The 25,141-nt window shown below is 36.2% G+C and overlaps 1 protein-coding gene across 3 annotated transcripts in view; it reads right to left on the bottom strand.

Annotated features, from left to right (window-relative positions):
• The window catches only part of ATRNL1 (attractin like 1), a 432,283-nt gene that overhangs the window by 369,594 nt on the left and 37,548 nt on the right, over positions 1 to 25,141 (bottom strand). For all 3 annotated transcript variants that reach the window (XM_036385270.1, XM_036385271.1, XM_036385272.1), the window contains exons 3-7: positions 23,215 to 23,328; positions 22,618 to 22,746; positions 19,367 to 19,575; positions 9,658 to 9,832; positions 8,467 to 8,554 (exon numbers count right to left, since the gene is read on the bottom strand). In XM_036385270.1, coding sequence (XP_036241163.1) covers positions 8,467 to 8,554; positions 9,658 to 9,832; positions 19,367 to 19,575; positions 22,618 to 22,746; positions 23,215 to 23,328 — 715 coding nt within the window. The remainder of the gene's footprint in view (positions 1 to 8,466; positions 8,555 to 9,657; positions 9,833 to 19,366; positions 19,576 to 22,617; positions 22,747 to 23,214; positions 23,329 to 25,141) is intronic.

Raw genomic sequence — 25,141 nt, 5'->3', positions numbered from 1 at the left:
ATATTTCTGACACTGAGAAAAGACACTTAAAAAAAGAAGAAAAAAAGGTGACCTAAAGAGCTGCATGAACTTTGAAAGTATTTCTCAGACAGCTGACAATAGCAATGTCCTCCTCACGGTTCTGCTTAAATGATTCAAAGTTCAGATAAAAGAACAGTTCTGTGAGGAGTAATCTTTTAGGTGACATAGCAGATCCTGTATACAAGAATATTCACAGACAAAAAGACAAGAAGGTCATGACAACTGCTTTATCAGCCACAGAACCAGATTTAACTAAGCTTTGCTAAGGGCTATTTCTGAGATTAGGAAGCTCCTAGAGCTGGTGAAAAACGCTTTAAAAGTAAGTGATGATCAGCTGAACACAGAGAAAAACAAGCTGAGAGACCAAAGTCAGTGGAAGAAATACAGAACTGAAATTAAAAAATGTTACATGCATACTTATACATGGAAAAAAAACAACCTCCTAAGCACAAGATAGACACTTATTTGGAAAGCCTTAACAGGAATGGGTTGTAGGAATGATAAAAGTGCCACCAGTCCTATGCAGCATAAAAATTGTGACAGAATAGAAGGAACCCCTTTATTAATTTTATACTACCTTTATAAATTATTTATATAGTAAATATAGGTCAAGGTATATGCTAAAGGTGAGGCTTTCTGGAAGACACAACACCTAAGATACAGAGTTTAAAGTATGCTGGTGCACAAACACTGCTGACCTTTACCTGAATTAAGCATAGTAGATATTTGTTTATAAGACAGCAAACCAAGCAGGACTGCAAAGTAAAATAATATATTTTTTAAAAAGGCAACAAAAAATATAAACTTGAGAGTCTTTGTGAAATTAGTGCAAAAAAGTGTGAAGAATCAGGTCCAAATTAAGGATCTTAAAAACTGTCCTCAGTCTAGAGGAGAGAGTAGGACAAGAAGCAGATTTTTCCATGGAAGAGATAACAAAACAGGTAGATGGCACCAAGAAGATACAAGGCCTCCAACACATTCATATTTTAAAGTTCTGATACAAGGTATCAAAACAAACACCTTCAATTACAGTATGAGATAAAAAAATTGATCATTTACTCAATAAATTGACCTTAGATATATAAAACATATTAGATATGTTTTATAATATGAGTAACATTCTCTGAGAAGTTATGGGAACCTTGAAAGACCTTGTGGTTTTTAAACCAAAATTTCATATAACTATTACTTTATGCAAATTGAAGTACAGAAAAGTACATTGTTTATTGAACTTCAGAGCTCCTCCTCAGTAGGGAATTAGAGAAAAAACGAGAAATTTCTTCCTGTAAACAGAGCAGGTCGACAGCTCACTCAATCATGACATTCCCACCTACAGATGCCATCAGTTGGTTTCTTGGCAGGTGTTCAGGTCCAAGCCAACAAAACAGCCAGTGCAGCTCCTGTTTGTTTCAATGGAACCAAAACTTTTCAATAAATGTTTCCATTTTTTCAAATCACATTTTTTCCCTGAGAAAACTACTTCAGTGGAAAATTCTGATGAACCATAATGATAAAAAAAGATGAAAAAAGGCATATGATCTGTAAATAGTTGAGTGTGCATATTGGACAGAGAAGATGACAGCAGAAGGCAGGAATGATAAGACCAAAGCCAGGATTTGAACAAAATAGTTAAATCGCATTTTTCAAGAGAAGAAAACATTCATTGAATCTAGGATTTCTCTTATAGAGCAATGAATGACATGCACATTTTTGACTGGACAAAATAAAACCAAGAGAATAACTCATATATAGGAGAAAAAGTAAACTTGTAACACTCAAATTTAGTAAAACTAAATTTGAGTGTTACAAGAATCAATACAACTTACAGCCATAAAATTCCTCTTAATTTCTTCATCTTATTGGTACCGTCATCATCTTTGGAGATGATGTTTGTTAAATAACCAGATAATTCAAATAAAATTAAATGCCTGGTGGGAGAGATTAAAAAAGAGGGAGCCAGACTCTTCCCAAGGTAATCCAGCAAATAAACCAGATGTGATGTGCACAATTTGGATTACAAGAAATTCAATTTCAATATAAGAATAAACATTTCTCTTTTCTCATTGAGAATGCTCAAGACTGGAAGAGGTTGCTCAAAGATCCTTGACAGAGGAGCATTCTACAGTGAGGAAAAATGAAACAGATCAAGGAGGATATTTTAAAAGATCACCAAAAGACCAGGAGCACTCACTTGTCCCTTAAGTCCCAATTAACAGACTGTACACCAGAGCAGAGTAACATTTGCACACACTTCACATTGAATCCTGAACAGCCAAAAATCATTTGCTCGATTCACCTTGGACATGTTCTCGTCACTACACCTTATCTCAGTGTTAGTATTGATTTTATATTTCATATAAATGCAGTAATTCAAGACTTCTAAAACTTAACATTTTTTTATTCCTAAGACTTCACAATTTTTCTTTTTCCTAAAGGAACAATACTTAGCTGCTCAGGCTGTACCTTGGAATAACACACTCTTATGCAAATCCTGCCTGCATTCCAAAAGAATCTTATCTGGTAGATACCACTAAAAAAACTGTAAAAAAAAAAAAAACCATGCAACAAAGGGATAATTAATAATCCATTTCTAATGAATGGGAAGGAAGTTAATTGCATTAAAATAACACATAATTTTCATTTTGCATTTCTGAACTACATCATGGCTACACAGAAAAGTTTCTCTCTCAGAAATTAGTTTTCTGCCTTAATTCCTATATAAATCTAAACTGTTCCTGAAGAATTGGCCAAAGAAATGCTACTCATAAACCACATGAAGTCATCCTCTATTTTCTTGAAACAAGAACATCAATCTTTTTTCTCCCCTAGATTGTATCTACACCTTGATATTGAAATTAATTTTATGTAAACTAACAGAACTCTAGCATTTATTACCATTTCTGTTCTCTGTACTTCTACCCAAAATTTTTAAAAGTTTAGTGAAATCAGTACATCATTAAAGAAATTCTCCTTTTTTTGTTTCCCCAAGCAAAATACAAGTCTCACAAAATGTTACCTAGCAATAGCTCAACCTCCACAAGCCTGTTTTTTGCATTCAACACGTACCACCTGGTTTAGGACTGTCTAATACCACCTCTTCTTTTCCACAAACTGTTATCTCCTTTAATTTGGTTAACAGTATCAAGAACATCCTATGTGTTATATCAAAATTAAAAATTAGTTACACTTCTACTTTATCCAGTAATCCATTAGACTGTGGAAAGTAGTCTTCACTTAACTCTTCCTCCTGAAGCCTGATTACTAATTCTCATTTTTTCGAGGGACTATATTCTCTCTGAATAGGAACCTGAATAAGTTCCTGGAGAGGAACATTTTAACATTGAACTGTTCCCAACAGGACCCAGTTCAAGATCAAGACAATACTGCACCACATTATATGTCAGAGGGTCAACTTAATCAAGAGTGCTGTCACTTTATTTCTTCAGTATTTGCAGTTTTCCAATGGTTGCTGGGTTTAGTCAAAGCTATTAATTAAAGTGACCTTACTTGGACTTCACTTTCAAACCAACTGGGATATAACATTGAAACAAGGAATGAAAAATATGACACTTCTACACAAAGAACCAATCTCTTGATGAATTAGGGCCACTTCATAGAAGGGAACTCTGAAGAGGCTTTTCTCAAGACTACGTGCAAAAAGCGTGGGGCAGCTCATCTCACCTACTTCTCACACTTCTGAGATCTGCAAATCAGAATTAAGAGAGCAAGTTGTGCATAAGATGTAATTCAAAGTTACAGAACAATAAAACTACAGAAATTGCTGGTACAGCCTACCAATAGCTACTTAATAGAATAGTTAGAAAATACTTTTGTATTTCCAGTGCTATTCAAATTATACTACAATAGCCAACAAAACTAGGCATTAAAAGAATAACAATAAACCAACTGGTGAAAGATTTTATCTAGTTGTTCATAATAAAGTAGGAAAAGTTTTTTACTCTTTTTTGCTTTGTTAACACTAGCTTTTGATAAGACTAATAAAAAAAACAGAAGATATATAGAGACTCAACATCAACACTAATTAATTTGTGAAAAGAATCAAAATAATTACCCTTTCTTAATAAAGTTTTAGAAGTGGAAGTAATATTCATAAAACTCAAATGAGCTAAATTAAATTTGACTATATATAAAATGGTCTGTGTACTTTATGGTTAGTACTACATCAGCTTGCCTGCTTCATCTCTATAGCCAGTCTCAAAGAAACAAACCTCCAAGCCCAGCCATCCTTCCACTGCCTTGGGACCAGCACCAACAGCTCAATTATGAGGCCAAATGCAACCAATTTTAGTGATACTGCCAAAAACTAAGTCCCAAAGGCGATGACATATACACCTTGCAGGCACCTCCCTTTCTGCTGAATTCCAGTGATCTAGTGTTTTGGAATTTACTCTAACTCCCTACCTAGTCATGTTTATCAAAGCTATATGTACCTACTCTAAAAACCTCACAAGTTGTTTCTTCCAGTCTCTATATAAGCCTATTTCTTATATAAATTATTTCAAAGTACATTGATATTTTCAGTATCAAGCTGCCAGAAATTACATACAATTTATGAGATGCAGCAGAACCACTTGCTAACAGCACCTTTCCAGTAATCAGTGTGAAAACTATTTAACAGTTTAGTTGGTTTAAAAGCATGAGCTCTTTTATGCTCTCTCCTCTATAAATGCATAAAAAGTTTTGAGGATTTGTTATAACTACACATCAGTGGGAGTCCTCAGATCTTTTTTTCTTCAGAATAAAGAACAGTACTTCAGTTTTTACCAAAGAAGCTTTCTGAGGGAAATGGACACAGTAACTTACTTCATTCTCCAGAAAGTCAATCACACAGCTGCAATTTATCTTGCACCACAATCAGGCAATGCTGGCTCTGGGCTCTCACTCCAGCCAAGCACTAGGCTTTAAAATTTCAGAAGCTCAAGTCAAAAACTTAATCTAATTTCTTCTCTGTGGATATTTTTTCCTATCAACCATAAAGGAAACATTACACAATTACTGGTACAGAGCTGAAAACACAGCTCAAAGCTGCCATCTCTAGGTATTATGTTCTACTGCTCTTCACTCTAAATTACTTTTTCTGTTTTTCCAAGAGACTGAAGATCTAAAAAAAAATATCAGAACTATATCCTAACAAGTTAATGTAAGAAATTGCTTCAGAAGGGAGTTCATTTTCCCCTTGAAATTTCTATGATTTGCATGATCAGCTTCTTTTGGCCCATGTAACTTCTGACGTTTGACATAATCACTAGTACAAGCAGCATAGTAGTTAATCATTTCATATAGGTTCATTATTAGTGAATCCTAATTGCTAATTAACATCCATCTTCAACAACAGCCACAGCTTCTTCACTATACCTTTGCTTTGCAGCTTTCATTATCATTAACATGAGTTGCACTTCACTGAGATCCAAAGAGATGTCTGAATTAACAGAGACCACATTTAATATTTGCTGGTAAAAGGACTTCTAAAACAGTTACCCTTTAGTTTGGAATGCCTCAAGAAAATATTAGCACTGTCAAATAAAAAGGTTAAATTATATTTTAAGCCTTTATTCTGTACTGCTAAATGATACATTACTCAAATGTTTCTTGACTAAAATCTCCACATTCTATAGGAACTGTAATAATCAAAGTCACTGGTCAAAAAGATCTGACCTTTCAAAGAACAGATAATACATTAGTAATGAATCAGGGAACTGACAGGAAGAAAGGCAAGCTTGGAGTTAGGGCATGCACAAAACCTAGTTTATATTACTACTGAAAACACCTCTACAATATTCACCATGCCACACACAGATTCAACATCTCTGTAAGAACAGATGCCAGGAAAACAAGACAAAACAAAATATCAGCCCATGCCCTGAATTCCTCTTGGGGGAAGCACTCACTATATAAAAGGAGCACAAACATAAAAAGAAACTAAAATGCACAAATAAAAGGGTAAAGTCTTTAAGAGAAAAATACGAAAAATGTGAAAAAATTAAATGTAAGACATTGTAAGACATTTTTGCTCAGATTACAAGAATGCATCCTATTTCAAAAAGAAAACAAAACTTTCCATTAAAAATAACAAAATAAAGTTTAACTTAATAGAAGGATAATGGAAAATTCATAGAAAAAGTAGAGCTCAAAACAAAGTTCAGTAATTCCACCAGATTAAACCAGAGACTCACACCAAAGCAAGCTATGAAATACCTTAATGAGATGCCCAGAGAATTTATATATAAAGTACTAAGACATCACTTTCCAAATGCATTAGCAATACACCTAACTAGATACTTTGTGGTGCCAATAGACTGTCTGAAGGAGTATTCTGAGAAGTCAAAGCCATAGCAATAAAATGAGGTTAACTGTCCCTTCATGGTAGACTTCACAGGTATTTCCATAGCAAAAACTAAAAACAGATAGTTCATGTAGGGAGAAAAAAAAACCAAACAACAACCTAGCAGAGAAAGTCCCTGGAATTAGTTCTGAAGAAATTAAAGAGGTAACCCCCTATCTGTAGTATCTAAATTCCTGCTTAAAAATGTGTCTATACCAAAAGACTGATAAGGGAGAGGCAGAAAGGACAGAATTCACTAAGTGAAACAGACAAACAGATAAAGAAAAATTCGATGAAGTTTTAAAAGGGAAGTTTTATCTTGCAAATAAAGCATTGGCTTTTTCTGAAGAAATCAAAGGTCCAGATGATACATGTATCTGAAATTTCAGAAAGGTGCTTGATAATATTCCTCATGCCCTAAAGGAACTAAGATGTTCTGGAACAAGGAAAGCAGACAACACAAGGCTAATTAAGTCTATAAAGTAAAGTTTGGGGGAAAAAATAGTCACTTCTTAAATTAATAAAGATCATTAGTGGTGTTTCACAGAAATGTGCAGCTGGGATTTGCTTGTTCAATATGTTAAAAAAACAAGCTGACTTAGGGATGAGTGGAAAAACAGCTGTACTGTCTGACTATACTATGTTATTTAAAATAGCTGAGACAATGGTCAAAGGCAAATAATTGCAGAGGAATCTCCTAACATTGCATGTGCAATACAAGAAAAAATTAAAGATTAAATAAACGCTCACATGCATAACAAAGAAAAAACCTTTTTTCACCCTATGTGAAAAAACAATTTAAACATATGGGGATGGGTTTTGAATTGCCCAGACTGAGATCCTGAGGCTGTAACTGACAGTTCTACAAAAATACCAGTTCAAAGCCAACAGTAGATTTTTAAAATGCTAAAGCACCCTAAAGAATTAATAGGAAAAAATTAGACCCTGAATTACATCAATCTCTGAGGTAAGAACACACTAAAGACTGTGATTCCTCCTTTTTCAAAAGGCAAATACCAGAATTAGAAGAAGCAAAGGCAATAGTACAACATTACTCAGTGTATGAAATATCTTCCTTATAGAGGATTATTAAAAACACAAAAGTATGAAAAAAAATGGTGGAGTGTGTGATGGCCTTACAGAAAATCCTAAGTAGTAATAGGAAATCAATAGAGAATAAGAAGTAGGGATTATCAAAATTAAACCAGCTAGTACCAGTTCCTGAAAAGGTTTTATTTCTTAAAAAAGATATTCTGGAATTCTTAGGCACAAGATGATGTCAATGTTAAAATAAATACATGATCCAAAAACTGAAAAAAAAACAATAAACAACGGGATTCATAATTTTTCCACCAAGATACTACCCTATTTTAGGAAATCCCAGCTGCAAAGTAGGACAGTATTCTGAGGAAGCTTCTGTAAGTTCCTGTCATTTTTTCTCATATTCTTCCCTAGGCATGCACTGTTACCATTATTCAAGAGGTGTTACCAGGCGAGCTGAACACTCTGGTCTGACTTGATGCAATCCTGTTTGTCCTGCCCTGCTGGCAGTGCTTTATGCAAACAAAGGAAAATTTGTGACAGCAATTCTTTATTTCTCTGTCACAGTTAACAAGCCTGTCACCCTCTGTAGCTTGTCTCCCTGATAGCCCCCTCAGGCATAAGTTGGAGCCTTCTCTCCAGTCCTGTCTGCTTGTGCTCCTGGATTCCCTGAGCAGTCCCCAGACCTGGGCCATCACTTGCCATGGCACTGCCAAAGGTCCCTGCTACCAGCAACTGGCTCTGCCTGTGGGGCTCAGCCCCTGGGGATGGTGCCTGGTGAGCAAGAGCACTGCCCACAACCCCAGTTACATCTCATACACACCTCTGCCTTTTATTGGCAGCTTTAGCTCAGAAGATTTATGGTCAGCAAAGCGATTGAGAAGTATTGAACAATCTCTGTTCCAAAAACCATGCAATAAACCTAAGTACTGAAGAAGAAAACATTAATACAAAATATTTAGAAATTAAATTATCCTCAAGTCTCCGTTCATGGTGACTCATTTCATCACTAACAGCACACAGATATAAATTTATTATACAGAACACTGAAGAGTCCAAACCTGATACAAAGCAAGAGTATGTCCATATCTCTGAAGTGGCCCTTTGGATACAGGCACTACATTCCATATACTGCTTTCCAAATTGTAGCTAGAAAAGAAACAGAAAAAGAAACATTTTCGACCTGTAGACAAAACAGAAGGGCTTGTATGTTCAAACTAACTCCAACATGGTGATTTGTTAGTGGGGCAACACAATCCTTTGAACTATTACAAGAGTGCAGTAACTTAACAGTGCACTAAATTTACCTCAAGCAGAACAGGAGCATCTCTTTAAGGGATTCATCAACAATCTCAGACAACAGGAGTAACTGATAAAAATCACAAGACTTGTTCTGTTATCAGTCACATAAAAAACCCACCCCACCAAACTGCTCATGCCCCCTGCTTTTGCGCTACTCTGAAGATTTACTGCTGGGAACCCTCTTAAATATATGGTTGATTTTAATTTCCATTACATTTTCATTCATTAATTAGTGCATAACATTAGATGAGAGAGAGGTAAAAAAAATATTACAAAGGTAGAAAAGAAAAATCCAAAAGATTATGGGATTTGTTTTGTATGATTGCAAATGTGTGGAAGAAAGCAATAGGTAGACAACAATAGAAGAGGTAAACATGCTAATAATATGCTAATAAATAGAACCTAACACTTGCATTTGCCACATTTAGAGCCTCTACAGATCAAGTTACCATCCAAATCACCTGGTTCCTATTTACAGCTGCTTCAACTTTGCTTGCAATAGGTGGGCAAATACACACACAAACTGCCATAAGTATAAAAAAGTGGAATACACGTGACCTGCCTGACCCTACTGGCATAGCACAAGTGGCAAAGTGTGAGCTCTAAATACAAATGTCCTGTAACCATAAATTAACATCAATAATGAACATGGCTTTCAAAATGTACTGTATGAAAATATCAGCAGAGAACTTCTTTCACTATTTTATCACAACAAAGCTCCTTATGTTTTGCAGTTTTTCAAACTGAACTACATATAAATATCACCTACAGTTTGATGTTGCCCATATTTTCACTTTCTATAATCGTAAGAAAATCACAAGCATAAAATAAGACCATTAATAAAGAATCTAAAAGAGATAGAAACCTTTCAGCTCAATTAGAGGACAGAAGCTCCCTCCCTGGTAAGATCTGTTTTCCCTAAGCCGCAGGAGAAAGGAGAAATCACTCACTTCAACACCATTTGGAAGGAGCTGTAGTTGAAGGTGTAGCCACCGATCACCCACATGAACTTCCCGTGGAGGACGGCCTTGTGGGACGCACGGCCCACAGAGGGGCTGAAGGGCTTCACGTTGGGCAGGATCCAGTAGGACTCCGTGGAGGGCACGTTCAGAGAACAATCTGGGCCTGTTTTGTAAACAAACGTGCAATTTGTGCAATCTGTTAGATGGGGATGTTAAAGCCAATAAAGCAGAAACAGGGGAGGCTTAATTACAGATGTCAGGATTGCTCATTCTGATAAAATACGGTGTACACTTTTATGTTTAACAGATGCTCAATGAAAAAATTGACAACATGGGATGTCAATCTAATTGAAAGCATTAGATTAGCTCAAATAATAACAATTCATTTCCACATTCTTCTCAGACAAGAGACTGAGTCACAAATTGAAAGAAAGGCACAAAGCATCACATTTATAAATGACCTATCATTTATGTCTAAAACTTTTAGCACTGTAGGTTACCTTTGGAGAAAAACTATACTGTAGTTGAACTAGAATAAGTGTATATCAAAGCAAATAATATTACAGTAAATTAAGTTACAAAATGCATTATACTATATTAAATCTTAGAAGTAAAAATTTGCCTTTGGCAAATGCCATTCTGCATCATTTTTCAAGAGGAAAATACACTATCATGTGCTTTATCAAAATAATTATTTGAATAATTAAATTTTATAACATTTTATAGACAAATACACAAAGCCACCAAACCCACAACTACTACATATGACTTTCGAATCTATTTCAGCCAATCATTTTTGTCAAAGTAAGAAAAGTCAGAAAAATGCATTGTTTTTTTTAGCTATTTATACCATTACAATCATGAACAGCAAAACAAATTTTTTATTTGTTCCATGATAACAAAAATGTGATCTCTTCATCATCAATTTATACTCTAGATCTTATGTAAAACCTGAATATATATGTATATGTGTGCATGTCTGTATATATATATATATATATATCTAAATATTGCTGATAAAGGTTATTATTTCAGGGCCTTTGAAGAACCACAGAAGTTCCTGTCCAACCACGTGACTGAACAATAAAACAATACACAAAATTCAACATAGTTAAATTGAAAATTAAGTAAGGTACATTTTAGGATCATCTCAGGATAGCTCATGAAAATATTACATCACCACTCAGCAATGGTCAAAATAAAGAATTGTGTCAGAATCAAGAATCCTGTTACCCCACTGCATAAATCTGTGGCTTGTGTAACCTTAGAAAACTGTGTCCTACTTAAAAAGAAGAGATTAGTGCTGGACACTGTTTACAGAAGTGTAATAAGGATGTTTCAATTACAGAAACCACTGAATTCCTTTGAACCACTGACTTTTTCACTTAGAAAAACACAAAATTATAAATGTCTATAAAATAATTATCAAAGAGAGGGTGGATATGAGGAGCCCACAGTCTCTCTGAATATAAAGAGCTGAGTTTTATGAAATGCAGCTTGAAGAAGCCATGTTCAAAGCAAACAAGAGGAGACAGCTCTTCATGTAAAAAGTATCAGATCTCTTTGGCAAGGATACTCCCCTGGCAAAGGGTGCTCCAGATGCAAATATTTACATGTGTCAAGGAGAGATCAGACAATTTTAGAATACAGAGATGCTGAAGTTTACTAAGTATGCTAAATAAGTAATAAGCAAGTTTACAATAATTTTAAAACATTATCTTGGGGAATGGGAGCGCAGGAGATAATGTTTTTCCAATGTTTATTGTCATTTGGGGGCAAATTGTTGCAGTTACTTCCTATACACAACAACCAGACATCCAAAGTGTACATAACCAGCTGTCAACTTTTCCTAGTATACTACAGAAGAATGATGTCCACTTGTATCCAAATTACCTTCCATTCACTAAGCGATGGAGACCCTCAATTCCCATAGTTCATTATACCTTCTCCTCAGAAAAGATTAATGGTATCTGAATGAGTTCTAATGAGAGCATGAACAATTCAGTGTACTATTTCTTAAGCATTAATAATTGATACTATAATAGAGTTGTAACCTCAGCAAAATCGCGATTTTGGTAAATCACTGGAGGAAACACTTAATTTGAATATAAAAGGGCTTTAAAATAAACATTTGATTAAGTGTTCTTTGATCAGGGAAGAGCTGAAAATGATGGAAACGGTGCCTGCAGGTCAGGCGGAGCAGGCGGGTCCCTGCCGGCTGTCACCGCGGGCCCTCGGGCCCCGCGATGTCGCGGCCAGCAGGGACCCCTGGTGGCGAGCGGCGAGCGGAGCCGGAATTCCTGCGGCACATCCCGACACAGACACCTGGCACCGACTGCAAGAAAATGAACGCAGGAAAACCGCCTCATACTCAGTCAAGAATGCAAAAATCTTAGCCAGATCAGCGATGGAAGGAATGTCACAGACAGCCCTCTTCCAGCCTCAGCGCTCCCTGAGACCTGAACGACAGGAAAGGTGAGAGGGAAGCAGAAACACCACTGTGCTACAGAGTCACAGAAAACCTCGGGCTGGAAGGAGCCTTAGAGATCGTCTGGCTCCAGCCCCTCTGCCATGGGCAAGGGCTGACCACGTTATCTATCAACCGGGACAAAAATGGAATATACAGCTACAGAAAGGCAAAACAATAGAATAGTGCTGGCCTCTATCAAAACATCATTTAAAAATCAAATTCTTTTGTATGGCTATTGCTTTATAAAAACAAGGTAAATGTAGAATTTATGAATAGGATTTATAGATTTTCCTACTTGAATACATACGCTATTATTTCAGCAAAAATACATATTCTCTTCAGAAATGTTACATTCACTAAATACGTGCCTTCTGTGCAACAAAGAGCAACTACAGCCGCAGAACAAAGATAATGAAAAATATGGTTTGTTATGTTTTATGCAAATATGATTTTTCTCCATTCATTTAAAATTGAGTTTCTTTCTTATCTTCCTAATGTGTCAGTCAATCCACTGGGGGGTGGAGGGGGGAATGCTTTAAAAACAGCAAACAACTTTATAAACCTGAACTAGAAGTCAATTACGTTATCCTCTAAGGTAGGGGAAAAAACTCTATAGGTTTAAAAAAGCGATTTATCCCCACCACACAAAAGACATAATCTAATTTCTACTTATTGAGGAATTTCATGAAAAGCCATAGTAACAATCTGTTCCAGTAGTTTAAGTCATAAGATCAATTTCCACCTAAATGACTAAACATCATCTACTGTCTTCAAACCAAATCTTTTCCTTTGAGAGCACAGAAGAAAAAAGCAGAAGTGTTGATGTGTTGAATATAAATTTCATGGTGCTCTTCATGCAATCTAATCAAAGCAATTTTAAAAGTATTTGTTGTTTATTCTGGTTTTGTTTGTCTGATCATTTGAATTGAGAATTATTACATTAATATAATTTTTCAACCACCACAGCTCAGTGGTTGAAACCAGTCCTACAGTCAGACCAGGCTGGAATGGCTCAGTAATTCCCTCTAGGCATTTTACAGTAGGTGCACCCATTTATCGCTACAGTGCCCCTGCACAGCTCTGCAATATCCATACTGGATGTGAGTATTTCTCCTATCCTGCAAACAGCCTTGCTGAAAATGAGACTCAATGGCAGGCAGAGAGATCCTGGTGAGGTGTTCAGCTAAAGCAGCAGGGCAGCAAGCTGTGCTCCTCCAGGAATGACACAGAAATCCTAATGCACACGAGCTGATGCAGCTCTTGAAACGCCCCTGGGTGCTGCTCCTCAGCCCTGTTTGTCTCCTCAGGCAGGAAGAGGGGATCAGCCAAGGCAACCCGGCCATGGGGGATGCCTAGGCTCAGTCTGAGCAGGGGAGCCAGAAGGGCTGCAGGGCCTGCCATGGGTGGGTACAGCTCCACTGCATCCTTTAACAGCTCAGCTCCAGATCCCACAATATCAACAAGACTGGCACAGGAGATAAGGCCAGATGTCACAGCATTGTCTACTAGAAGCGGGGAAAGCTCTCCTAGTCTTCCATGACTGAGAACAAGTACAGTCTCTGGTAGACACCACGTGAGATTTGTCACCCTAAACAAAAACAGGTTTTGCTCCTCAGGCTCTAAAAGAAGCAGGGACTTCCAGATCAGCTGTTGCTGACAATACCCATTGGACTAGAGATTCTGAGACTCCATCCTAATGGCAGCAAGGTACCAAGCTCCAGTATCTCTGCTAACAACTTCTAGAAAACTTCACAGCTCTAAGACAAAAGCCTCCTCCCAATTCTTAAATGGTGTATTGATGACCAGTTTATCCTAATTTTTCTTCTACCAGTGTTGCTATCACTGTACTTAAAGACCTGGTCTGTCTATATACCCCACAAATGTTTATAAACAGCAACACTCTTCCCTCCCAGCCTTGATTTTACTTGTTTAAACAAACCATGCTCTGTTAGTGCCTTCCATAGCCCTGTCCATCCTAATGGTTCTCCCTCTGAGTCTGTTTCTATTTGTATTCAAGAAACTGTAGTAAGAAAACATGAAGCATACTACTAATGCTTTGACATATTTAACTGGAAACTTCTATGAGTGATCATCCTACCAGTACTCTTGGCACTTTGGAGTTTGCAGAGCATAAAAAAATAATAATGTTAATTAGTTCATGTTCTAATTGAGATAGACAAGCAAGTTTTCTCCCATGTCACTTTCTACATTTCAATCCAAGACTATAAAACAAATTCTTAATTCTCTTAGTCTCTAAATGTATTAATTTACAATTTATACTGAAGTAATTAAATCCTACACATTATTTGCAGACTTTTTTGCAGGATATTCTGGTTCTCCTTCATGTTTTAAGTACCTTCCACCTCCGTATTACCAGATTTCATTAGCAGCATTATAAGTGGATTACAAAAATTATGTAACATTATCAGTCCCAAGATCAGCCTTCAAGGAGCATTGACACCTTTCCATATGTGTTCAATACACCCACTCCCATTTCATGATGAAGCAGCTGAGTTCCCCTTACTGTTTCCTTGTGTATGCACTGCACTCTTCATTTTCAATGATTTCCTGTCATCAAATGCTGAGGTTCAGATAAAATATACTGCATTTTCATGTCAATTTTCTTACAGACTATCTTCGTTTGAACTACATTGATAAATTCAGATTTCAACGGTTTTGTTATTAATCACAATATATGTTTCAGTATTTCTTTCATCAAGTTATGGTCTAGAACAGTGCTGAAATGAAGTTAACAGGTTTTGAGCTGCATTAATCACTTTCTTCCTAATCTTAAATGAAGGTGCTACAGATAATAAAGTTAGTTTTGTATCTTACCTTATCAGAGAGATCAGCACTATCTACTTCTTGTATTCAGGACAAAGTATTGCTTGGGATCATTATTTTAATCAAGTTCTATTTTCATACATTTAAGTGTATGCCTTTTAAATAAATATTTAGGTCATAGATTTATTCTAAACGGATTACATTTTTCATTAAAACTCACAAATAGCAGGGGACTCCCTTCCTAAATCTCATCCTAATTAGACATAGAGAGCATTATCAACCCCATTAATGCAGCCATTTAGTGAAACAAATCAAATAAATTCTGCTAAATTTGCTTTCACTAATTGTCAGATGACACCATAAAGGTATTTAAAACTGGAGCTGGCTCTTCATTTACCTGTGATGTTCTTTCCCTTGCAATAAGGACTTGACTTTTCTCACACAATTTTCAGACATTAAATTTCTAATTACAATATCTATACTTTGTTTACAAACTCCATAGTCCTCCAAGAAGGCTTATCAAATTGTTAAATTCCACCTGAAGATAAATCTGAAGAACATTTTCAGTACATATGAGATAACCATTCATTACAATTCCTTCCTACCAATTCTATAGACAAACTTTTCTTAGACAGCTCTCATTTTTATGATCAACATTAAAAAAAAATCTACAAACATGGAGCACAGAAATAGGATTTTAACTTAAAATTGGGGGACAAAAATGTTCCTTGGATATGTGTCTTTATATGCATATACAGTATAAATGCACATATATTTAAGAGGACATTTCCCAGACTGTAAAATTGCAGTTTCTCATTTCTGATTTGATACTTGGCCAGGTGAAAAGTAAAACTGAGACAAAAAGGGCATTATCACAGGGCAGAAGAGTTATAAGAAACCTGCTTCTATTTTATTTTTCCTTCCAAAAACAGGTCTGTCCAAAGCAAATGTTACATCACAGGTCCTCATCTCTGAAGACACCCAGACCTGTGTGCTTTCTGTTCAAGAACATCCAGGCCCAACAGCCCAAAATCTCAGATTTCAGATCTCCAGGCATTTGGCACAAGCTTTTCCCAGTGCTGCATTTCACCTGCTGCTGCCTGAGCCTCCATCTCAAACCTTCCCCACCAGTTTCACTAACCCAGCACCACAGAAGCACAGCTTTGCTCAGTTTCAACGATGGGAATAAGGCAGGCCAAACCAGAGAGTTTGACATCAAAGCCTTCCACTGAAAAGTGGGAATAAACCCAAATCCAGTGAGTCTTTTCAGGAAAATCTGAGTTAGACAGACTTTGACAGAGTTGTTCTGGCCACACTCATGATGCCATACTACAAAGCAAGCAAAACACTGATTTTACACTGCAGTAGTCGTGGCTCCTTTTATACTTTCATTGTTTACTCTTCTCCTTACAGAAAGACTCATTTTTCCCTGGAGAGATGTTATAAAATTCAAGCTGCCTCAATTGCTAATGGACTTATTTCAAAGTTAATTAGTTTAATTTCAGAATCTGGTCTTCTGCTACATCTCTATCTGCTAGGAGCAGCTCTGCAGGGAGAACCCACTAACTATACATGTTCCAGAAATTGTATTGGTATTTTAACTTTGGATTAGGGCTAAATGCCTGTTTGGGGCTGGTGTGCATTATGTGCAACCCTAGAGCCCATTTTTGGTGTAGTTTCTTATAAAAGGAAAGTACTTCCTCTGTTTCCAAACCACCACACAATGCAATCCAAAACATAGTAAACATGAAGTACCAGATTTGCCTTGAAGGTACCCTAGTCATCCCCTTTAAATGAATTTAAAGACAGTCTGTAATTCCTCCCTGATCTATTCCCCTTTTGCTTGCAGTGCTCATGTTCAGTGATCAAAGTGATCAAAAGTTTCTCTCAACTTCAGGAGCCTTCAACTCTTTTTTGTCCCTGTCTACACCTAGGAGTCAGCAATGTTTTCAGCAATTTCAAAGACAGTCCACTTAATCCTCTTTAAAGTATCCTTTCAGTCATCCTGAATTTTTTCACCTGTCACAGAAGTTTTTAACTGTTTGGAAATCTCTCTTCTTTATAGCTTGAAACAATCCAAGACATGCTGTTCACAGTATCAAAGAGAATCTTTTCACTGTGAAAACATATTCAGCAAAAGCATTTTTCTATAAAATTCTTAAATAGGCCAAATTGTGCAACAGCCACCACTTTGGTCTCAGCCAAAGAGAGATTTCTCTTTTACATATGCCTAGCAAAGGAAGAGAGAACAAGTCAGTAGTTTTGAGGCGTATTTTTTCCTCCCTGAATTACATCCACAGCCTTTTGTTAGATAGTATCAAGACAGATTAACCAGGAATGGGACACTGTATTATGGTACAGAACTCAAAGAAAATACTCCTTAGTATTATACTTGGTCTGAAAAGTTCAGACTCCCTTATGTTGAGTGAAAATTTTAAATTAACCAGATTTTCTGTAAATACTAAATTTTGTTCTTGCACCAACCACTTCTGGAATATTTAAGATTACTAGCATTATTAAAAATACTTTGATTTTTAAAAAAACCAATACATTCAACTAGTGCATGTTTTGTTAAATGAAACGTATATTAAAAATAAAAATTATGCCAGTTATTTGTCTTCAAAGTCTAAAAGTTTTTATGGAAGCTTTATTCCATGTTCATACAACCAAGTACGAATATAGAATAAAGCAAGTATCTACAAGATCCTTGTATTCAATTCCACAAGACATATCTAATAATCAGGGGATCCTACTTTTTACTCAAAAAAGTTATTCCATCCCAAAGAATACCCTAAAGTATTCTCTTTTCTCAAGATACTTTTTTTAAATGTGTAATGTTCTTCAGAGCTGCTTCTTCACCGACAACCACAAGATGTCACCGTTGTAAAAGAAACTCTATGCAGTAAAATAGGAAATTCTGACACATATATTCTGAATCAGGGGTTCTAATTATCATACATCCAAATCAATGCACCTCAATGATTTTTTTTTAATACAGACACTAAAGTTACTCAAAAGAAGATAAAAAGAATATAGTAATAAAAAATGAAACATTAAATTCTCTCCTAAAGCATACAAATCAAGACCCTTCAGCCACTCAGTTTGAATTACCAAACACAAGAAAAACTTGTCAGACAGCAAGAGAAAAATTTATTATTTCAACATTGCAAATAATCTGCACAGAAGATAGTATCAGTATAGAAAGTGCAGAATATACAGGTGTAAATAAATCAAGAAATAAAGCAGAGATGAAAGACGTCTCCCAGAGCTTAAGGAAAGTTTGGTATTTAGTAAGGAAAAATAATTATATATCCAAGCCATCTCATCTGTGACGGAATTTAAAAAAAAATTGAAATCTATGTAGATTCAGTGAAAATCCAAGGAATGATGAAGGAAATTCTCTTTATATGATCTGTAGGAAAGAGTGAGGAACTAGTATGTACAGAAATGCCAGGTGAAAGGAAGGCACTAGCAGCAGTAGTCAGATTTCTAATTTTATTTTGTGCTTAAAACTTCTAATGAATTTCATAGCACTATATCTGAAGGTATAGCCTAAAAGCATTTCCAAACATTTGTGACATTTCCCATTTTCTACTCAGCAATTTGACACTGCAAGGAATTCATGCACAACTAAAAGGGTGATAGTCTTGCTGCAAATTCTATTCTTAACTTCTTGACATAGATTAAGCCTTCAGGATCTTTTTGGGTACTACAGTCCTGGAAGGTTTTAAAGGACTCATAATAATAAGTCTATGCTATTTCCATTCAATGACCATATTGCTAAACCACTTCCCTTCTGTGGGTGCACAGATTGCCTTTGAATGATCAACTCATTAATTATTAAGAAGTGAAATGTATTAGATCTCATCATGACTGTGAAGTAATAGGTGTGACAGCTAATAGGAGTTAAGAAGTCATTTCCCTTGTCATGCCAAAAGAAACAGCAATAAAACAGAACTGAGGCAGGAAGTCATGGGAAGAGAGCATATCAACTAAGTAATCTGGAGGGATTTTAATATTTCTGTTAAGAGAATGGCAATTTCTAAGCATAGCAAGCTAAGCCAATTGAGACTTGTAACAGAAGTGGTAAACAATAAAAACAAAAATCCACAAGCATCTAGCATAATTATAGCAAGTGAATTAAACATTTAGGATCCTAAATAATTTATCTGTAATGAGAAACAATGATCTATGGTACTGGGAGAAAAACTGCACCACATGCTTACAGTACACCTATTAGCCCACAGACAGTCTTGCACCATTATAACAAAGCAGTTCACCTTCCTTTTTCATTGAGAGGCTGCTACAAATTATACCCAACAAAAAGCAGACAGTGGCTACTTTACTTCAGGAAACACTAAAAATATGATGCAATGATGTGACATTAAAAGGAGGGCAGGGAGAAAATCAAATCACCTAGACACTAAACTAAGCAAAGCTTACCTTGCCAGCTGTCATTGCAGACACAGAGCTTCTCTCCTGTCAGGTCACAGTAGCCATGATCTGGACTCCCACAGTTGGCTTTGCAATAGGGAATGTCACAGGCCTCTCCTTTCCAGTACTTGTCACATTCACAGTACACCCGGCTCGGTACAGACAGACTGGTTGTGCACTTGCCGTGTTCTGAGCAGTTATTAGGGCAAGAGTTAATTCTGAAAAAACAAAAAAAAAGTAAGATATCTGAGAGTACTCCAGCAGTATTTTTTAGATAAAGAATGTTTTATCATGAAAAATTTCTATTTACTGATAAAACTCAAGTTTAATGATGATTTTACAGGCAAATGAGCTCAAAAGGTGTTGATCCAATCTTAAATACAAAGTCTTTGATGCACTCAGGATCACAAATACCTTGCACTGCAACAAACATTGCCATGAAGCAAAAGGACAGGCCCTGCTTGGACAGATCTATTTTTCTCCTGTATTCCAGTATAAGCACTCAGTCCTTTCAAATGCTTGTTATCTCTAGAAACAATGACACTGGAAGTAAATGAGCTTAAACTCTCCACACAGGCATACAGTTAAAGGGTTTTCTGGAGTAGCTTTGGTCTATACTATAAACAGTGTCCTAACATCTGGGGAGAATAAAAGAGGGAAGAACAAGTAAGGAAAAATACAAGATGGCTAATATCCTGTAAACTACTTAGAGGTAGCACTTCATTCTTTGAATCCTTAATAAAAGAGCCACCTTAACTCTGCAGTCCAAGATGCAAAAATAGGACAGCCTAGGCTGAAAGTCTATGACTGTTCTGGGAGTTTGCATTTCTCTGATACACCCTACCAAACACTGAGATCACAGGCAATGGGAGTGCAAAATTAAGCAAAGTGGTTCCAGAAATGCAGGCAACTCCTTGAAATGAGGGAAGATGGAGGACATGGAATATGTGGGTCCAATAGTTTCCATGAACTCAGGCAGTATGTGCCTGATGAAGTCCAAACAGGATTTGAAACTCTTTTCGATGACTCACCGCAAACTCAGAATAAAGTGTTACTACAATCTCTGATGATAATACAGACCACTCCCTGCAGATGGGAGATGGATACTGTGGACAGTCTTCCTTACTGAATGAAGCTCTAACTGAATGAAGAAAGAGCTGTTAAAATTTAACAAATAATTGTTCAAGGCTGGCCTTTGAAAAGATGCAATTGTGGTAGGACAGTGAGGAGACATTTTTGTCTTCTAAAGACTCACTTCTCAAAGGACTGATTCTATTACGCTGCTAAAATAGAAAATTCCACATCTGACCATCATTCAAAATCTCCTGGGGTTTTATCTGGTAACACACATGGCATTAAAGCCATTGATGGCATTAACAGCTGTATGCTACAGCTGGGAGGAACCTCTCCTCCAACCTCACAGGCAGTGTTCTACAGGAAGGTGAACAGTTAAGTTTTTCCACCAGGAGAGGTTAGTTGGAAAGCAGACTGTTTCCCACTCCAACTGGTTCATCAAGGATTCAAACAAAATGACAAAAACTGGATCAGCAGAATTAGAAGAAAGTTGCCAGACTTGAAGGAACAGAAAATTTACTCAGACTGTTCTGAAGTAATTACAGTTGTTTCCTATTGAAATGGCACTTTGGTCACAGATTTTGTGTTTCTGTCTTCCCCAAAATAAAGGAATACAAGTGGTCCATGAAGATGAAGTCAAAAAGTAAGGAAGAGGATAAGAGAAGCAGAGTACAATAGACTAGTGACAGAAGCAAAGTTAATGCAGCCATAAAAAGTAATTGTAGGTACTTCTTTATCATAAAAATGTTATGTTGGTTCATTAAAAATGGTTTAAAAGTATCCCTTGCAATAAAAGACACAGAAGAACGGAGTACATAGAACTTCATGAGTTATATATGTATTTATTTATTTTAAATCTACAAAAAAAAATATTATGTAATGATATGCAGCATGCACCACATTACCAAGTAATGAAAGAATGCACATACACTCATTTCTTAAGAATGCCAAGTCTAATTGCCATTTGCTCCCAAGACAAATAAAAACATGCAATAAAAGCTTCAGGGATAACTGAAAAAATGTAACTAATTACAATAGAAAGTCTGCCAGGTGATTGCATTTTACTGATGTCAACTGACAAAAATCAAAAATACTCAGTGTTCTAGGCTGTTATTTCCAATGCAATATATATAGTGAGGTTTCCCAAACTTTGAATAGCTACTTATTATCTGGCCAAAGGTGGGCAATCTACTGCAAATCACAGCAACAATCTTCCCACAGACAACGTACCAAGTATTGTGCCAAGAGCAAAGTTATGGTCAGAAACACAAATAGGAATTTTAAACTAATAAAGAATATGACAAAAATGTAGCATGTCAACTTCAACATAAGAAATGCAGTGCTTGCCACCATATCCCAATAACTGCTATTTCAGAATCTGAAGGGATTGAGGGAGAGCAACAGGCATATCTTCAATCATTGAAAAACTCACATGAAAAAACAGGTCCAACAGGACCAAGCAATTCCCTCTTGAGCCAAGGCAAGCAATATAAAGAGATGTTGCATTGTGTAACATGAACATCCCAAATGAGACAGAAGTTGCAAACAACTGGTGCATATAAAAAGGAAAAGGCTCAGGTCTGCCAGATGCATCTTTGGAGCTGCTGACACAGAAAAGGAGGCTGGACAAAAGCAATCATGGTCATATCAGATTAGACTTTGCCATCACAGAAACTAAAAGATGCACAGTGCAGTTAAGATCTACAAAGGCAGAGTGTAGACTGAGATGGAAAATAGGAGGGGAAATACCCAAGAAGAGGAAAAGAAATGGAATAAAATCTTTGTGGCTGGCACAAAAATTCAAGTGGAACTGTTCGGAAGGTTTCAAAAGCCATAGTATATTCAGCAAGAGAAATCAAGCAACAGATGATCCCAGTTCAAGAGAAGGAAATTTATATGACAGCAGATATAATCTCCCTTCTAGTCCATATGACAACTATATGTGTTGGATAAACACTGGAGGGGATACATTCTAGTTCCATATGGCACAGGAAAAACTACTCTGGGAATGGCCATGTGACTTTGCTCAAAAAAACCATAGGAGTCTGTAGGAGTTTTTTTCCCCTAACTCATACCTTAATAATTTATTACAAGCCCAGCCCCCTGGTTTTAGACACTAAGCACTGAGTATGACTTTTGCTATTGAAAAAAACAACCAAACAATTACTTAGTACAAAAACACTTACGAGTAAAAAATGTTAAATCCTGTTAGGTTATAAGCAGCATCACTAAAGAAGTGTAGCAATGCATAGCCAGATGTAGTAACCACCTCAGGAACAGTTTCATTTCCACGCACTTCAGGGACTATCAGACCACTGGAAAAGAAAGAAGAAAAATATTTTTAAGCAATCTTTGGTATATTTAGGGGGAAAAAAAAAGGAAAGAGGAAGTTTGGTATTCTGCTGGTTAACTAAATAAACAAGATGACATAAATAAAAATTTAAAACTTTTTTAATAAAAGGTATACAAGGTATATACAACTTGTATATGTATCTGCAAGGTAAGTCAGGTGTTTCCAGGAAAGTGCCTGTGTGTAAGCATTAACATTCCATTCAATGCCAGCAGTAAGTATCCAAATAATGGATTTCTGCTATGATTATCTAACCAAAACTGTAACATTTTGGAATGCATTCTAATACAACTTTACATACATGTTCCCATAATACTAAGATAAGAAAGCACTCTAACTAACATATTAAAGCCTCTAATGTTACTTTTTCCCCCAATAACTGAAAATGTCCATACATGACTACATGGACAGTAATATTAGTAAATACACTCACCTAAATACAGCTATTAAAGGTGCATATATAGAATCTCCATCATATACATACATATGGTCCCAGCTACATTCTGTGGCAAAGTGATTAAATCTTAATCTTAGTATCGCATTTGGGCTGAAAAAAAAAACATTGATATAACACATTTACAGATTACTGAGATCATAAGATCAAGAGCTCACAGTAGAATTGATTATGCCAACATAATCAATTGTTAATTGTTAAAACATTTTGAGTAGTAATTAAATATTACAAAGTGTTAAATAACAAAAGCCAGGGCAAGCAAATATTCCCTTTATCTTAGAAAATTTAAAAATAACATATTCAGTCCACAGCTAATAATCCCTAAAGTTAATGAGAAGTGTAACTTCACCAGATTTTATCAGTGTTCAGAACCACAAATTTAGAGCAATTAAAAAGTCTCATTTTAATAGACTAAATTTACTTTACAATGTCAGGACTATGAACTTCAAAGAATCCTTCAAGATGAAATCACCTACACATCCTCTTCCCAGCATTACACTAATTATTGAAAATAAAAAATCTTAAAACACAAATCTAAAATTGCAACCAATATTAGTGCAAGTGCCTGCCTCCGACCCTCTGCCAACATGTGGGAAATGTCACTAGTGACATTTTGGCTGAGGTCCAAATGGATCTGTAAACTTTTTGAAAGGTGGAATTTTTACATACCACAGAATTACCAGACATACATATATATCTATATATCTATCTATCTATATATATATATATATGTATTTCCTGAAACATAATGATTATTTTCTTGTAGTTCTCCTTGCTACTGACAGGCTTGAGTACAATTTGTCAGTCTGGAAAACATGTGGGGTTTTGTGACAGATCCTTTGGAGAAAGCTCTTTGTTCATTTTTTAAGACACAGTATTACACCCATATGTGACTTCCTTGTGTGCTGACATTTGGACATTTGGTTGCTTTACTCCTCCTCAGACTGTGCAGCACATTGATTTCTCCAGCTTCCCACTCTGCCATCTCCTGAGAGCAGGAGGAATGGAGTGAGGAACAGCTTCAAAGCAGAGTTTGCCTGTGGGGCTGAGGTGTGTTTCCACTTTAGTGCAGTGCAGTGCAAATATTCCTGAGCAAAAAGAGAAGCCTAGCTAGGTTCAGACACATATTCAGCTATAGCTTGGTCTTCTAGATAATAAGATTTAAATGATTTTGCAAACAATCATAACTTCACTGCTGCTTTGTTTAAAATACTGTCTGCATATAAGCAGACCAAAGTCAGAGCAGACACATCATTTCTGACCTGCAGCAGCAGAGCATCCAGCATTATCCAAGATAATTGAGATTATGACAACATGGAAATACAGAAGGAGCTAATTTTGTTCTAGAATTGTGAACTAGAGTCAGCAAAATCCTAACCCATATCCTGGAGGGGTGGAATCCTCCTGAAACGTAACAAATTTGTGCCATTAACACTTAGCCACACTAATTTATGTGTCTCATTATTTCTTCAGGCATGTCTGTGTGTTTCTGTGCTGCATAATCTGGAAAATTAGCAACAGGCATGAGGAACCTAAACTGTAGGCATAAAACTATTTCAAAACTAAGTATGTGAGGAACTGTAGAATGCAAAAGAAAATACTTTATAGAAGCACTAACTTTTGAGAAACACATAACTGAATAAGCATTCTGTACTTGAGGCCATTGCTGACTTATCATTGATATGAGTTAAATAAGTCAGGTAATGAGTTAAATAAAGGGATTCTGTAACTACTTTTGGATCTTATGCAAAGGTACTCAAACATGCAACAAATTTATCATGGGGTTTTGAGGGCCTGCAGCACCAGCCATATATCAATGTCAGCCTAATTTTTGCCAGCAATTTGAATGGGAATGGAATTTGGCCAACTCTAAGCAATCCTGAAAATCCTAATACCCTATTTTTTA

Source organism: Molothrus ater, chromosome 8 (genome assembly GCF_012460135.2).
Source record: "Molothrus ater isolate BHLD 08-10-18 breed brown headed cowbird chromosome 8, BPBGC_Mater_1.1, whole genome shotgun sequence".
NCBI lineage: Eukaryota > Metazoa > Chordata > Aves > Passeriformes > Icteridae > Molothrus > Molothrus ater.
The sequence above is the reverse complement of the archived record's forward strand: the minus strand, read 5'-3'. Positions and strand labels throughout refer to the sequence as shown.